This window comes from Mustela nigripes, chromosome 6, assembly GCF_022355385.1.
Source record: "Mustela nigripes isolate SB6536 chromosome 6, MUSNIG.SB6536, whole genome shotgun sequence".
Classification (NCBI taxonomy): domain Eukaryota; kingdom Metazoa; phylum Chordata; class Mammalia; order Carnivora; family Mustelidae; genus Mustela; species Mustela nigripes.
This window is the reverse complement of record NC_081562.1, coordinates 70,229,904-70,248,370: the sequence shown is the minus strand read 5'-3', so window position 1 is coordinate 70,248,370 and position 18,467 is coordinate 70,229,904. Positions and strand designations below refer to the sequence as shown.

Here is an 18,467-nt window from a genome sequence, read left to right as displayed (position 1 = left end):
GTTTTGTTTTTTTTTTTTAAGATTTTATTTATTTATTTGACAGAGAGAGACACAGCAATAGGGGAAACACAAGCAGGGGGAGTGGGAGAGGGAGAAGCAGGCTCCCCGCCGAGCAGGGAGGCTGATGTGGGACTCGATCCCAGGACCCTGGGATCATGAACTGAGTCGAAGACAAACGCTTAACAGACCAAGCAATTCAGGTGCCACCTGGGTTTTTTTGTTGTTGTTTAAATCACATTAACTTTGCCACATTTACAGACTTTAATGTAGTCAATAATAATCTTCTCAAAACAAGGCATTTTTATGGTCATCCTTTCATCGAGTAAAACTGGGTCCCAAACTTTGGGCCAATGGTAAATGAGTAGTATGCAAGGGAAAGGTAAATATATATATAAGCAAACAATACAAAACAGTGTGTGTGTGCTAAGGGACAGATCTAAGCACAGAACAGCATATCCTGACTGCATCTCAGAGGGCACTGCCTCCAGCTGTGTTGGGTCTGGAAATGTTTTCAAGTTTTAAAGGATTTTAGAGATCATCCATTCCAACTTTACTGAGGAGAGACTGCCAAGCACCATGCAAAGAGCACAGGCTTTGAAGACAGGCAGGATTAGGTTCACATCTTGACTCTGTCACAACTCAAGTATGTGGTTTTGGATAATTAATCTCTCCTCTCTCTCTCCCCCTCTGTCTCCACGTCTTACTATGTAAACTGGGAATAAAATGTCTCTGTCCCAGTAATTTTGTAAGGAAAATGCTTACAAGGTGCCTGTACGTAAACGGGCATGTAATCAATAATAATCTGTAACTGTTTTTTAAATGAGCAGAGGAAGCAATAAACGAAAAAAGAGTTAAACTGATTTCCACAAGTCCTTGGAAGAATTGCGGCAACATGACACTAGTTTTGCTTTTTTTTGTTTTGTTTAGTTTTGTTTTATTACATCATGCTTCCCTAGGAAGAACAATGGAGTTTAAAAGAAGAGAGAGTTTCAGGTTAATTCCATCATCTAATAATTTGCACAATATAAGTTTTGGAGTCCATATCTACAAGAAAAAAAAATTATGGTTTTAAAATTATTTCAATTTTAGAATCTTCACATCCCTTGCACAAATGAATACTTATTAAATGAATGAACGTATTTTTAACCGAGAAAAAAATGTTGAGGAAGGCATATTTTCATTTTCACGTACAGAATCAGATTTAATATGTAACAGCATCTGTTTAAAACATGCATTATTGGGGCTCCTGCCTGGCTCAGTTTGTTAAGCATCTGACTCTTGGTTTTGACTCAGGTCATGATCTCACCAGTCATGCAATGAGCCCTTCGTTGGGCTCTGCTCAGTGGGGAATCTGCTTGAAGAACCTTTCTCTTTGCCCCTTTCCCTATTTGCTCTCTCTTTCTCTACAATAAAATAAATAAATCTTTTAAAAATTTAAAAATAAAAAATAAAACATGCATCATTAAGTACCTTCTTTGAAAGGTATGTAAAACTTCTTAATTCGTGGACTAGATCATCAATACAAAAATCAATGAGAGCCCGTGTCTGACCATTCTCTTTCCATCACTTACTATGTTTATACACTGGCATAAAGCCTCTGGCATTCTGGGATAGAGCAAGTCACTGATGGGCAGAAAAGAGAAAGCCACTATTTTGCTTTTACAGACCTTGCCAAACTTACTTTAAAAACCTTATATGCTGTGGACTGGTAGTCTTTCTCCGGTTCTCAAGAAGTATTTTATTTTATTTTTTTTTTAAGTGAACACATTACTCATAAGCAACCACAGAGGAACTATAAAACAAGCTTAGTAGATTAAAAACATTAAGCATTCACTTTATTTAGAAGTAAATGACTGTATGTTATGAACCTTCCTCACGGCTGACTCTTATAATGAACAAATTTCAGATGCAACAGTTCCCTCCAAAAGTAATCAACATTTCCAACCCCTTTACAAAAATGTGCAGACATATTTTTTAGGTTAAGGTGCAAATGAAATAAGTTACAAAGTTATTATTAGCAAAACCTGTGATTCTTAAATAGTTTTCTTGATCTTAAAAGAAAGGATTTAAAAGAGCTTTCAAAGTGTTACAAACCCTTACATACCTAACCTGGGAGTTTAGTTTCCATGTTTCAAATTTAAAAATTCTAAGGATCCCTCACTAGATTTATTACCTGGGACCCGATTCTTATTCCAAGCCTGCTTGTTTACAAATTCTCTAATGTTATTTAAACAGGATTATCTCTTTCAAGCCACATACTGAATTCATATATCTCTTTTATCTCAAAATGTTATGTCACCTACCAGAGGATCTACTTTAACCCACATGTTGAATCTAAAAGCATGTATTTATCCTAAGTTCTAAGAGGCCAAAGTGTCACCGAATAGGTTATCTCCTCGAATCTGTTACTGGCATTCTAGAGCGGTCCAGTGTTTGCCTTTATGTTCCATCTTCTAGAAAGAACAAAATGATAGCTTTTAAAAAAGCCAATTTTTTATTATACCAATTGCAGCTGGCATTTTTCTGAATACCGGATATAGCTTTCCTGGCCTAAATCGATGCCTTCTGAGCATGGTGAGAAAGGGGCTTCCGGGGATACCAGTGGGAAAGAAACCAGGCTCTGAAGAATTCTTTCCATAAGGCAGGTGGGGAAACTGATCTGGCCTCACCTGAGGGACCTAGGGAGGAAAGCTTTTCTAACTTCACCAAGATAGAATTATTTGAGAGAATTCTGCATGCAGATTTTTGGGTCATAATTCTACAAAAAAAAAAAAATTTAAGTCCATAAACTACAAACTCTGCAATGACTTTATTGAAAGGCAAATGATCTGTTTAGATGAATCAAAGCTGCCACGGGTCCCCAGATACTGTGCTCAGGTGAGATGCCAAGGCAATGACCTTCAGTGTAATGGAACTTCATGCGAACTAAAACAACGTGTGACAGTCCCGGTTGCCAACGGGAGGGCAGGCATGGTTTTGTCCCCTTCTCAGGAGCTATGAGGCTCTAAGAGGTATTTCTTCACCTCTCACACAACCCTTACTCAGTGCTTCTGCTATAGGTAACAACAAAACATTTTGTAAGCGGACCAGTCGCACAAGATAGCTGACTGGTGAAGAAGAAAGAAATAATTTCTTCAGGCAGCTCATCAGTGGATACACATGTATTGATGGCTGACCAAACTTTTCAGCCAAACGGTTTCATTTTGCAAAACTGGATCTGGTGTCTTTTTTGGATGTTCTTTAGAGGGTTGTCTCAAATGTAACTTTAAAACCTAATTACTTCACATTTCCAAAGTACCTGACCATAAAATGGCATAAATTCTAACAGGTGAAATAATCTAACATGAAAAATAAATTTATGCTCTCAGAAGTGGATGACCTTTACTAACCCACATTGTTTCTTGAAAAATGAGATTAACTTTAAGTGGCTATGACAACTATTTATGGAGAGCTAAAATATCCAAACCAAATGCTATTTATCTCCCTTATTTTTAAAAGTTTATCATTTTAACTTTTTAAACAGTAATAGCAAGAAACCCTTCTTTGAACTTTGCCAAACTGCAGTATTAACTGTTGTCCAAATGCCCTGAAAGTTACTCACATGCAACAACTTGAAGCTAGTGCTTGGGAAGGTGCTCTGCCCTCACTTGTCTACAGGTTTAGATATTCAAGAATGGACGTGCTTATACTTGTGCACATGCACGCGCGCGCGCGCGCACACACACACACACACACACACAGTCATTCACTCACACATTTTCTGGAACTAATTAAAAGTTAAATCAAAACTGACCACGGTAAAACTGACCAGAGGAGAAAAGTTTCAATTGACAAGACCTGGTAAATACTGTGAAGGCTGTACATGTCCTAACATATGCAAAGAGTCTAGTAAATATATTATTCTCAATTATCATTCATCATCTAATAGTTGAATAAGTTCGTATTTCCAGGTTTAAAAAAAAAATCACACTTATCTTTCCCTATCTCAACTCAAAACAGTTGAGCACATACAGGTGACTTACACCTTTATTCGCTTCATATTTGGAAAAAAAAAAAAAAAGGGCTGCAAAACAGCTAAACCATTGTTCTCACATAACTTCTGAGGTGGTATGAAAACCACATTCCTGGGCATGGCATAATCATAGTGTCTGACCCCCCAAGAACCATTAAGTCAAATTCATTTACCCCCAGAGGGCTACACACTATTGTATCCTTTCCACTTTCTCGCCACCTATGAACAATGGAGAGTAATTGCTACTGTCACGGGCAGTCAGTAGGAAAAGTAAGCCAGCGCTGTTTTCCCAGTTTTCTGCCAAACCTATCCAAGCACCTAATAACCATGCCCCCAACAGAAGAAAGATCCACAGTTGCTTTTTAAATGCATCAGAAAACAGCCTTCTGAACAGAACCAGAGGACAATAACCAAACTTGTGCTCTGAACGTGAAGCTTAAAAAACTCAAAATTAAAGACGGGACTTCTTTTGACCGTACTGCAGCTTCCTGAACTAACCCCACAGGCAAGCCTGAAAGGAGAGCGGAGCTGCTTTCCTCCAAGCTTATCATCACTGCTGGGGCTGCTTTTAAGTCTGACTTGTGAAGAAAACGAGGGAGGGAAAAATGTTTGTCCTCCAATGGAATGAGATCATAAGGCTTGGAACAGGCGGTCTTCTCTGCTCTACTCTCAGTTATCACCTAGGTCAGAGGAGAATAAAGACCCTTGGAGAGAACACATCTTGTATCTCGGGTGCAAATGGGTTAAAAAATCCAACATAATAATATAAAGTATCTGCTGCCTCGGAAGAGAAATTTCTCTGTTCTGTTTAAACTTGGTCTTCAAGCTCTTTAAGGCATATAAAGTACTATCTGTTTGAATTTGATTCCATTATAGATTTTGGTTACTGAATGTGTTCATTAGCACCATTCATTCTCTCACCACTAAGGCAAACTTCATAATAACCTGAATATATGCAAACTTCAAACAGAATGGATGAAAAGTGAAAGGCTCAGTCCAGCATTTTCTGGAAGTTTCCAAACGCTGGGATGCTAGTGTCCTGCCTTTCGGCAGGAAGCTCCAGTATAGTAGAGCCATAATAAGAAAGACAATCGCCTTTTTCATCAGGAGAACACGTGCCCATACATACATATGCAAAAAAGTTATTTATACACATATTTCTACATGTATATTAATATAAATCTGGTGATATTTTAAATATATTCAGCTTCTACCAAAAAATATAGAGTAATATATAACTAAATATTTTAATATTGATGAATAAGTATTTTTTTCTCAAAATCAATCCTTTAGAACTCAGAATCAAGCATGCTATTGGCAACAAATAGAAAACTATAGACTGCCTACTACGCTTTGAGAAAACACACTAAAATGAACTAAAATGACCATTTATCTCTATTTTTTATATGAGAACTTAAACTCTCTCTCACTGTAATTAGTAAAAGTTTATTAAGATATGAATATTCAGTATGACAAAGTCCACATAGACTTTTCCTCTTAGTTGTATGTAGTGTTGAATTCAAATAAAACAAAACCAAAAATGTTGCTCTCGTTAGTAAAAAACAATGTTTTATGAAGCTTTCTCCATTCATCATTTCTAGTTTTAAAGGTAGATTATGTACTTTCACACTTCTAATATGTAAAATGCATAAAATCATCTCATAATGGGCAGTTTTTAACCCTGATAGAAATACATTCTTACTTAACAAGGTAAATCATTTAAATTTTTTTTTAAATGATGAAAACCAAAGCCTTTTGAAGATACAATGGGGATGATTCTATTAAACTGACATTCCATTTGTCTAATAAGGCACAAACAAAGAGAAAACAAGAACCCTGATAGATCCACTTTCAAGCTAGAAAAAAGAAACACCAAAGACAGAGAATGCATGGAGCAAGAGGGGGATGCGGCGGGGAGGGAGCACTGTATCACCGTTATATTTCAAAACATAATCTTCATTTTTGTACATTTCACATCCAAATAATTTCAGATACATTACCTTTTATTTCACCAAAGTTCCCTGATCCCATTGCAAGAAGTTTGTCTTTCCAGTCCTTTGAGAGTAGCTTTTCAATACTGGGGGTTTCTAAGTAAAGGGGAAAAAAAAAATGTAAGCAAATCAACATGACTATCTTTATAATGCAGCTCATTAAAAGTCTATCTGCTAAAAATAAGGCCATCCCTATCCGGGCCCCAGTTCATAATGACTTCATCAACAAACTGATAACAGGGGGGGAAAAAAATGTGTTTTGTCACCTGCTGTTTCAAAATCATTAGCTTTTTCCTCTTGCGGAACAAAGCCGTACTAATTCTTTATGACAATGGGTACATATAAACCTGCAGTTCATTGTTTTTCAATTTGGTGAACAAATTCCTGCTATAATAGATGCTTGTCAATTTCAGGGTGTTAGTGTGCAGTCAAAAAATAATTATGTTGATAAAATGCAGAGCAAAAAAAAAAGGCAAAGAATTAGCTCTTAAATCTGCTACATGTAATTATATCCCTCTGTGTGTTTACAATTACATCCACTTTATAATATGTGTTTAACATCGTATGGTGGTAAGCACACTGTGGAAAGATTTGCCAGTACCGTGAACACTAAAAAAAAAAAAAAAGAAGAAGTTGGTATTAAAGAAGCTTTACAAAGATTGCAAAATCTAGAAAAATGAGTAATGCCTTTAATGGAAACCTATTATTTGCTTATTTCAGATTTGTCTCACATTCTTTTAAAATGCCCAGTACTGAGACAAGGCACATATATTTTAAAGAGCAAGGTTATGCTTTAGTCTGATATTTGTTTCTATACATCACATGGTTTTTGACCTCTTCTTTTGTGTTGAATTTAATGTATAAGTAAACATAAATGCTAATAAAACTCCCAAACATTAAACTCAATTCCAAACAATATAATTGTATATTCTTGTCAGCGTTTAGATGGGTACACAATTACAATGGCTTTCAATCCCACGATTAGCACTGCATTCAGTGAGAAAATGGAGTGTACTAAAAGATAAGTGTCCCAGTATGCTCCATCTAAATAACAATACCCACACTTATTATCTGGATCTAAGACATACCCTGCCATTCTCCACATTGGTGTTTATGTGTATTTGTGTTTGTTCCGACATTTGTTTACCCCCTACTAGGAGCATAAAGGGAGTACATGTTAACTTATCAAAGGGACCGTCTGGCCTAGAGACCATAAGATTATTAGAAACTGGTTCATTTTCCCCACAGTGAAATGCATTTTAAGGCATCATCATCATCTTTGGCTAATGCTATCTACTTCTCAGTCCTCCATCTCACAGCCATTGGCTGTCAGAGTCACAAAGCCCATGTGGAGTTTTCAACAAAGTGGAGGTGAAATTTCCTTGGAAAAACGATGACAATATGGATTTTTTTTTCAGATGTCAAAAACTTCTGGAAAATAAAATGGTGAAGGGCTCTGAGTGGTTAGTGCTTCACATAGTCTGCAGTCTATACATATGGTGCATCCACACACACACACAAACACACACCACTACCACAATTACTGTGTACACATTTACTATGCAATTTACTACGGAATGTGTAAGATGGTTTTTTTTTTTCCCTTTGTTACGAGGTATCTCCATTTCTTATATTTTAAGGAAGACAGATCTTAAGAAGTTACTTTTTCTTAAAATCTCTCTTTCTGTACCATAGTGGTTTTAAAAATGGTAATGACAACTCTGAGAAATAAAACGGCTTAAATCTCTTACTGTAATCAATATTTCTGTTCATTGAGGCCTTAAAAGTAACTTTAAAACACTTCTACACGGATTTCCAATGTTTCTACATTCTCAGTAAACGCTTCATGAGCGAAATCATTTTTTAAACCTTATCAGAGTAGGTCAAACAAACACCACTGTTTCTTTTTTCCAGCACTCCACAAAAATTCTTGAGTAGCATGTAAACAGGGCACAGCCAATACGGTATTTGCAATAGAGTACTGTCAGTCATTAAAAGCTAACAAACCTTTGCAAAGCAGGAATGCAGCAATAGAAATCCATTGTGCACTAACAATGGGCCCCTGAACCTCCCGGCACCAAAAGCAGACCATTTTACTTTTAAGGCTATTGTCTGCAAAGTCCATGACAAAGCTTTTCCCCTGCAGCTAGACAAAATATTCACTGTAGTGTGCTCATAAAGAAACAGAAGTCTTCTGTCTAAGTTGCAGAGTTAAAGTAACAGCCGCCAGAATTCCGAAACCTGCAGAACATTCCTGGCCTCTTTATTAACTTACATAAAGATAGAAGGCTCCATCCAATACAGAGCCACTTTTTTTCTTCTTTTTCAAGTACCTGACTTGTACTACAGAAAAATCAAATAATTTGGAAGATGTAACCCAGGGATGTCATGTCTGTGGATGAAGAAAGACACTAATATTTGCAACTTGGATGAGGTATATGTTTTAAATGCAGATTCAAGAAACATTTATTGAGCAGCCTACGTGCCAGGAACTGTGTTAGATGCTTTTTCCTGTCGGTAGTCTCTCATTTAACATAACGGATACCTGAAGATTCAGATTGTGTTACTACATCCACCACACAAGTTAAGAACAAAAGCAGAAAAAAAAAAAGGGACTTGTCTGAGGTCTTACAAAATGTAATGAGCAGAGCTAACTTTTTGAAGTAAGATTTTGTCTTTTGTTCTATTTTGCCTACAAATTCCAAACTCTCTTGTCAACAATGAAATGATAATGATAGCTACTATTTTGAGGGCTAAGTGCTAAGCAGTGTACCAGGTCCTTTACATGTGGTATCTCAAACTTCTCATAATAATCTTCTGAATTAGGTATTGGTGCATTTGTTTACCACTTAAGAAACCAAAGCTTAGGGAAATATCTAATTCAGAAGATTATTTTGAGAAGTTGCTCATAGGGAGCTAAGTTCAACCTAGTGGATCCCAAAGTCAGGGGGACCAAAAGCATATCATTTCACCCACTTCACCTCTTTATCTGAACTACTATAAAATAAAGAGCTTGAAGGGAATCCACATGCAGTATTCCTCCAAAGGCTACTGTCTCCATTGGTCTTTCATGAAGAGGCGGTTAAGAAATGATTTCACCAAGGATGCTAATGAAGACGGTTAACGATGAGGTCACAAACGTCATAATGAACACAGGGGATGCACAGTACCAATGACTGAATTTCTCTGAAAATATAAATGACAAGAACTGTAAAAGACCAAATGGCAAAATCCCAATATTTATAATACACCTGTTCATTAAATGTGTGAATGTGATAAGAGTGAAATTTGACACAATTATGTAAGTGTTGCTTCAGTGTTTATGGACTAAAAAAGATAGTAGTTATCTGTTAAATATTCCATTTTCTAAAAGGAGATTTTTTTTTTTTAATACTTGTAGAATTGTATTTTATACTGTGAGTAGGTATAGTATGTTTGTGGACATACTTATTTTCCAGAAGTTCAAATTCTGGATTATCCATCATTTTCACATTAAGATGTGCCACAGTTTTATTAAGCACCTTTAAAGATTTTCCTGAGACCAACATTGAAGTATTGCAACTACCGTCAAAATGAAAACTAGTGTTCCCTATATTAAAATAAGAGTGAGACATAATAGTACCTCTTATTAGTTGCATAGTATTTCAGTTTATATAATGCTGTCAGATACAACAGGATTGTCAATGGTATGCATTGTTATTACACCCATTTTGCAGATGAGAAAACTAAGGCGCAGAAAGATGCTCTTCCCAGCATCACCTAGCTAGAGAATAGAACAGAGGGAATACAAAGCAAGGGCTTTTTAATTCAGGGATCTCTTCCTTTAAGGGAAAGATATATGTGTGTACATATTTAAAATTTTTTTTTAAAATGGTAAGAAATAAGCTATAAGATAAATTAGAGGGTGATGACAGATATCCTAATCAGTCAATCCATTAATATTAAGATGACTCTAATTGGATTACTTTTGTCTCTTTATGCTATCAGGACCCTTTTGATATGTTTGTGTGATTTTCCTTCCTCACCCTTGCCTCTTTTGCTCACATATGTTTCTTCACATCAATGCCTATGGCAATCCCCACCAGTGAATGGCCCCCCCAACTGTGCCAGCCATTGTTACAACAGCATCCTGCCTCTTTAGGGCCTGTTCATTCCCTATAACTCTCGCTCCTTTTCCCCTCAGTGCCAAACACTCTTAAGACTGACTCCCTCATCTGGAACAATGAGATCTAGAGAATCATGCCAACATATTGTAATTCTCCAACAAGCTGCCAGTGCCAAGAATTAAACCACATTCGCTCCAGTGCGGTAGCTTTACACACAAGCTCAGGGTTTTGCTTTGTGTTTATGTAGGTTTTCTCCCTTAATCTCCCTTGAGCTGCAGTGGCAGAGCTCATTGAAAAATCGAACAAGGAAAAAATATGTATGTGTAATAATTTGACTTTTTAAACAAAGTCCCCGGAGTTAGTTCTTACCAAATCTACCACTGTTTAAACTTGAATTTTGTAGTTTAACCTAAACTGTGTTATTCCTGACACGTGATAGGGTGTACGTTTAGGGATGGGAGTTGTGTTTTGGGAGGAACAACAGTATGTCTAAACTTCAAACTACAGCAATACCTCTTCAAAGTCAAGAAGTAAAAGCATATGTCAATTATTCACATCATAGAATCAGAATTTTATTCTTGTAGGGATCTTTAGATATCATTTAGATAAGCATTTCATCAAAGTAAATAAAAGACACTGGACATAAATGGAACACAAATCATTTGGTTACTTAAAACCAAAACAAACAAAATAAGCATTCCATTGTCATGTTAGTCTAATTACATTCCACAAATTTACATTTCACTTCTACAAGATTTAGAACTGTTTATGGGCTAAGAGAACATCAATCATTAAGTGAATTATGGATTATATAGTGTTATTTAAATATCTGACCAAGGAAATCAGTGTTGGGAGATGACTGTTTTGCTCAGTACAATTTGGGTTATAGTCTAGAACAAATTCTTCATTTTATGGACTGAAATTGTAAACTAAGGTTAAAATATGCCCAAGATCATAAATCTAATTAATGATGAAGGCAGGACCTGAAGCCTAATTCCTAGCTCAGTGTTCTTTTCAATATGCCACACACAGTAACAAGTTCTTTTAACAGTCAAACTTTTAAAAAATGAAATGTTAGTCCAGTTTTATTCGCCTCATCTAGTTTTAAACAATTATTACATGAGAGTAGATCTGGGCAACTCATCTCTGTTTGAATTGGGTGTTGTTAACTCAGTATTCTCCCTTTGCAAGCTTTCACTTGATGACCAACATAAAGCTGAAAAATAAACCAAGTTAGAACACTTGGCCAAATACATTTTTCTTCAAAAAGCAATTACAATTCAATGCGTTGCCATTTAATTATTCAATTACCGATAGGAAGATTGTTTTTGAGGGGGAAGATTGGGCTACATCTAGAAATCATATATCTGTAACAGTTTAATTCATGTTGACGATATGCACAGGCCTAGGCAACATTTTGGGGCAAATACTAAACAATGTAATGTTAGTAATATAAAACTTTTATATATCTGAAAAGTTATTTGTCCACCCACCAAAGACCACTGGGCTTTGTAACATTCCCATTTGCCAAGCACTACAGCTAGTCTGCCACAGAAAATGTCAGCTTCTTCTAGGAAACATTAAAAAATAATACATACCACAACACACAAGAGGAACACATCTGAAATTCCAAAGCATTAGAATTTCAATAAGCCTCATTTTTATATGTAATTATCCTAAAGTGAATTAAGCTCTACAAATACTTTATTTTTAGTGGTGCCAAAATACTTGTTTGTTTCCACTTGAAAGTTAATAAGAGCTTGTTAACAGAAAGGGGAAAAAAAAAATTTGGCCTGCTGACTCAAGTTTTAAAATGTTTAATGTGCAATCAATTTTTGGAATATTGCAATATTTAAATCAACAGTTACAAACTTAAATTTTCTTACTGCACAAGCTGAAACTATTAACACACCTGTCCAGTTATATTGAATCTTATACCATATTTTAAAGGAATATTTTTTCACCACGATTAAACATGTCATAATCAATATGATAGAATTGCTACATCTCAATAACTTTGGGTATATTCCTCACAAGATGGCTCTATATTCTCTACATTAAAAAAATCATTAAAAGAGAGACTTAGGAGACTATATGATTTTATTTACTCTATCACTCAGAAAATTAAGTATACTTTGACGCAACACTATGTTTTATCTTAGTTTCAAAATTTAGATCCCAGCAAAAAATAACATTAACTAATTTAGAGGCAGCATTTTATTTTTATTTTATTTTTTTTAAAAGATTTTATTTATTTATTTGACAGAGATCACATGTAGGCTGAGAGAGAGTGAGAGAGGGAAGCAGGCTCCCCGCTGAGCAGAGAGCCCGATGTGGGACTCGATCCCAGGACCCTGAGATCACGACCTGAGCCTAAGGCAGCGGCCCAACCCACCGAGCCACCCAGGCGCCCCTAGAGGCCAGCAGTTTAAAAAAGAGCTGCAAAGAGGTATTCCTCATGCACAAAATCTCACTAATGTTGTGATGCTGAACATTAAAAAAGCCTCAAAAAAAAAAAAAAAACCTCAATATCATACAACATGACTCCATCACTCACTAGTTTTGTAACCTTTGGCAAGTAGTTTAACCTCGCTATGCTTCAAATGACTCCTCTGTAAATGGGAATAACTGCACTTACCACATAGGATTGTCAAAATAACTAAATGAGATAATTTATGTAAAGCTCTTAAAACACCACTGGGCACACAGTAACACTTAAAAATGTTACTAGCATTACAACTGCAACTTAATATATGACCACCCGAAAGAACTGCTCCAAAAAGCAAATGAAATATATATACATATACTTAATTTTGCACATCACTAAAACAACCCAGAATTCAAAAACCTCACCAAAGGATGATAGTTCTGTCTCTACGTTTTTATGGTAATGACCCATAACCCTTAGTTTCACTGATTATCTACCATCCCTATGAATTTTTGAATTGGTTCAGCCAATAAAGATGATACAGAATAAGGCATAGTATCATGAGGGAAAAGGGATATTGTTACTTCTGTGAGGTTCATGTATGAACTGTCCCAAAACAGCACAGACATACAAAAATACTCAACTAATCTTTGCCTGATTTTTTTTTTTTTTTTGGACAGGTTGTCTTTCTAACTTTCCATAGGTCCTATTACATCCTCAAAAATGGCTAAAGCTTTTAAGCCAGTGCTGTTGACAAGTGAAAGGGAAGGACAAATAGCTTTGTAGTGCTCTTTTCCCAGGGTCACTCAACCAGCAGTAACAGTTATTATTTTTATTTATTAGCACTGTAGCCCTGTCCTCTATCATGGCTAACTCACCCCAACCCCCATGACAGCAAAAGCATTTTAACTTTTAATAAAAATGAGAGAGTGCCATACTCCTGTGTAAGGCTCTTTCAGCAAAGTGCACAGCTAATGAATATTGTCCATTTGTATCCAAATAATTTATGATGTCAGCAAAGTGTGGGTGGGGAAACATGAATTGTAGTCATTCATTACAATAGGAGGGGTGACAGTGGAGGGTAGGAGGAAGCCAGGGGCTACTACCAAGGCAAGAGGGGTAGAATAGAAAAGCAAAAGTAATGTGATAGAAAGAAATTTGAGAGGAAGATGTTCCTGATTGTATGTATCAGTAATAGTCAACTTAAAAAGTTAAAGCATTCCCCCACCCAAAATTTTTCCTGACTACATATTTCTATTTTATTCCCCAAATAACCAACTTTCTTAGATGCCTATTACAACAAAACTTACTCTTCATAAGTTTTTTTTAAATTTTTTATTTATTTTACTCTCCATAAATTTTATATGAAATACTATTTTCTCAATTGTGGATATGTGAGATAGAGAAAGAAAGAAAAATAGAAGACAAACTGTAAGAAATAAGTCATTACAAAAGGTATATGAGAATGAGAGACATATTTAAAGCAAAGTCTTAGTTTCACAAGATAAATTTACAAACAGGAGTTTAAGATAGCTTAAACATATCATAGTTTAGTAAAGATAAAAATGCATGGCTTTAAGCAAATTATATATGCCTACTGGTATATTTAAGAAAAGAATTACCTAAATATGTGTTTGAATTATAAATGAAGCAATTATCCTACTATAAAAGATTGTATTCACGTAATCATCCATTTAATTAGATATCTAAGACCATGATGAGAATGAAAATTAATGATTGTATTTGTACAATTTTGTTGTTGTTGTTGTTAAAAATTGTGGAAGTGGGCGATAGGAATGATAAAGGAGATACAAAAAAGCATAGAAATAGAAAACCACTTAACATACATTAGAATAAGAATTCCAATACTTTAAAAATATGACAGAATGTTTTACCACTGGAAGTGAGAATTAAAGCGCATACAGCCTGATGCTAACCCACTACACATCCTGAATCTTCCCTATCACAACATATGTGAAAACAAATCGCAATCTCGGCTTGCCAGATGCCTGAAAAGATATGAACAATAAAAACTGACATGATTCATATAATAAATCAGAGATTGTGATATGCAGGTAGTTGAACAGTTGAGCTGAAAAGCTACTTACAATTCAAATTATATTTTTATGTTCTAATACATTGCACCGGATTTTAAAATTAAGAAAAATATCCCCTGATTTGCTTAAAATCATATATCTAAATTTGCACATATCCTTCTCCACCGAAGTAGTCCATCTGCCTTAACAACTTGTTATATTTGGTCTCTCGTAACCTTTCATGGATTTTGGATCGCGTCATTTTTAGAGTAATTTTAGATTAGAAAATACAATACTTTTATTTCCAAAATGGCATTTAATGTTCACAAGCTTAGACACTAATCAACAACAAAAGCTACAGTCTTGCATTAGCTATGATATGGCTTGACCCCATCCCCCTCACCACCCCCGAATGCAGAAGAGCCAAACATCAACCTGTAAGAGTCCCCTTTAAGAAACATTTTCGTTTAAGGAAGAACAAGTGGGGGAGAAAAAGGACAAAAAGGAAGCAAACAAAAAAGATACAAGTCTGGATAAATAGATAAAGGGAAAAGCATAGTTTATTTTTCATTTTTCCTGTATCACCGGAGACTTGGCGCTCTCAATGTCAAAAGTCAGTGGGTATAAAAGTGGGCTTAGAGAATCTATTGGTATATTCTTTTAATTTCTTAACTGAAGGAATGTACAAAATGATTACCTTTGCTTTTAGCAGCATAATGTACTATTACAGCTATCAGACTACTTTTAAAAAATCGGATACTGCCCTTTCCATTATTTTGCATAGTTCACACACGTGGATACACACAGAAGATCAGGAGGCATTATACTCTATTCATTTATTCATTTACTTAACAATCATCTATTAAGCTACTACTCTGGCACAGTGATAGGCACTAAGACGTGGCCTCCACACTTCAAAAAATTCACTATCTCCTGGGATGGATGGATAGACTAACAGTGACCAGACTCAAATTGCTATGGTGTCACTGCGTTTCTCTTTTGTTGTTTCATTTACTGAAGTAAAAACAAGGAGACCATGCCTTATTTTAATTATTAAGCTAATGAATGGCAAATAAAATGTGCTGAGAGACTTTTTCCTAAACGCTACTTTTGTAGTATTACCATAAAGAGTTCAAATATAGTCTGATTATCAATCAAACCAGCTATAAAAAAAAAGTCTACTAAGCAATACTTTCCAAAAATACGGCCAATTTCTCATCTTGTCTGTAATTAGGAAAATAATATGAATTAAGTCACACTATCAATATAAAGTTAAATTAAAAGATAAGTTTATGAGTAAGCATAGTAGAATGGATTAATTCAACAAAGAATAGATACTGTATATTTTTGCAGGCATGGGGATATTAGCAGGAGCAAAACAGAAGTGGACCCTATCCCCTTAAAGTTCATAGTCATTGGGAAACTTCTTTAAATGGAAAAATTCCAGGGCTATTCGAGAGTCTGGCTTTTTCTGCTCTGGTTGAATCCCAGGAATCTGCACTCTCCTAACACCACTTTCCTAATACCTGAGGTAATTTTTTTTTTTTTAAAGATTTTATTTATTTATTTGACAGAGATCACAAGTAGGCATAGAGGCACAGAGGCAGGCAGAGAGAGAGAGGAGGAAGCAGGCTCCCTGCCAAGCAGAGAGCCCGATGCGGGACTCGATCCCAGGACCCTGAGATCATGACCCGAGCCGAAGGCAGCGGCTTAACCCACTGAGCCACCCAGGCGCCCCAACCTGAGGTAATTTTTTGATGAGAAAACCAATTTGGGGTATAACAATATGGATAAAGACATTCTATTACATTTTCAGAAACTTGAAAACTTTTTTCAAGTGGTTAAGATATGAAGTAGAATACATTGAATTCTTCTTACGAAAAGGTAAAAGAATTTTACTAAAAATGTCATTTGAGTAATAATTTTAACATCAGCAACAAAAAAAAATTCAAATACATTCCAATAGTTTTCTATTTCACAACTCAATGAGATACAGTAATTCAAAGGGGAAAAAAGGTCACAGTAAAATGCAATAATGAAATACCAGGAGCTAATATATGCTTTATTTATTAAAAAGAGGGAAAATAGGGGCACCTGGCTGGCTCAGTGGGTTAAGCCTCTGCCTTCGGCTCAGGTCATGATCTCAGGGTCCTGGGACTGAGCTCCGCATCAGGCTCTCTGCTCAGCGGAGAACCCGCTTCCTCCTCCTTTCTCTCTCTCTCTACCTGCCTCTCTGCCTACTTGTGATCTTTGTCAAATAATTAAATAAAATCTTAAAGGGGGGGGATAAGGAATTATTATTACTGGAGTATTGGGAACAAAAATTTTGTTTAAAAATCTTAAGGGATCATTAATCATGTGACCACATGCATATTCATGTATGTATATCCTTTAAATAATGTACTACACACATAATAAGAGAGGTACCTATGTTTATGCAAGCAGCGAAGAAAAAAGAGAAGCTCCTAAGATGTCAGCTAAATGACAAGGGCATCCTCTTTTCATGGTTGAGAACTAAGGTTCAGAGAAGAACAGTAGAATAACATTGCAAGCAATATGGTAAACCAGAGAAGAATGAGTGGGATAGTACCCCGATTATTCATTTAAGGGAATGGGAGGACAACAAATTATTAATACTAGAAAGGATGTTAATGGTAGAAAGGAAAATAATCTCTACCTTGAATATAATTAATAGGAATTTCTATAGCACAGAAGCACTGCTGTTTATTTTTCTACATTCTTTTTTCTAAAGATTTTATTTATTTATTTGTCAGAGAAAGAGAGAGCCAAGCAGGGGGAGCAGCAGAGGGAGAGGGAGAAGCAGACTCCCCACTGAGCAAGGAGCCTATGTGGGGCTTCATCCCAGGACCCAGGGATCTCAACCTGAGCTGAAGACAGCCACTTAAGCCACTGAGCCACCCAGGCACCCTTTTCAGTATATTAAAAACAACAATCTATAGCATCTATAGAATCATGTCTCAAATCTAATAACTGAGAGGAAAACATTTAGGACAGAGAAATATCTAGGGAGAGAGAATAGAATAGAAAAGAGAGATCTATTGAATACCCCCTTCTTTATCTTACACTTAGCCTTCCTGAAGTAATCATTGAACAACTTAACTCCCATGTATGTAATAAACAAGAGACAGAAATATATATCCCTTAAATCTTTCTCTTTCACATACACATATATTTAATATCAAATTTATGATATTAAATTATCTTGTAGATATCTCATCAGAAATGTACCCGAAGAGAAACAGTGGGGGTGGGAAGGACTCACGGGCTATGATGTGTATCCCATGTTTTCCTAATGATCCACTGATTTAATAGAATAAAATTAAGAGATGGAGGGGGAAAAAACTTATTTACAACAGCCTCGGGATTTTAGTGAAGTACAATGAAATGGCAGCAATTAAAAAATTAAGATATAGGTCAATATTTCATCCCAAAGGATGGATGAATCCAGTAAAGTGACCACCCAATTTTCTGACCTGAGGGTCAGAGAGCAAGTTTTTACAAAACTGGGAATGGTCTTTCAAAAGCCACCGAAGTCTGTGTTGCTCAGGTCAGAAATTCAAAAGTGTTCATATCTCTGGGAATTTTCTCTGAGGGACATGAAAACTCCAGGAAGCTGCTATCTCAGTTTTCACAAAAAGGTCCAGAGTGTGTTTAAGTCCTACAGGATCCCTGTTACAGGACATCAGATCTCCCATCCAAAGTGAACACCAGAATGAATCCTGAAGATGGTTACAAAAAGCCTTCACTGCCCTCAACTATTCGGAGAAATCTTGTAATTCCTCTGGGAAGAAGATTCACATAAAACATTGTGAACAATGATGACAAATTAGAAACACATATTTAATCATTTTTATGAATTAAAAGTGATTCAAT

The 18,467-nt window shown here is 35.8% G+C and overlaps 1 protein-coding gene across 1 annotated transcript in view; it reads right to left on the bottom strand.

Annotated features, from left to right (window-relative positions):
• Positions 1 to 18,467, bottom strand: part of SOX5 (SRY-box transcription factor 5) — a 985,194-nt gene that overhangs the window by 211,432 nt on the left and 755,295 nt on the right. The window contains exon 8 of the mRNA XM_059402806.1: positions 6,013 to 6,099. Within this exon, the coding sequence (XP_059258789.1) occupies positions 6,013 to 6,099 (87 nt within the window). The remainder of the gene's footprint in view (positions 1 to 6,012; positions 6,100 to 18,467) is intronic.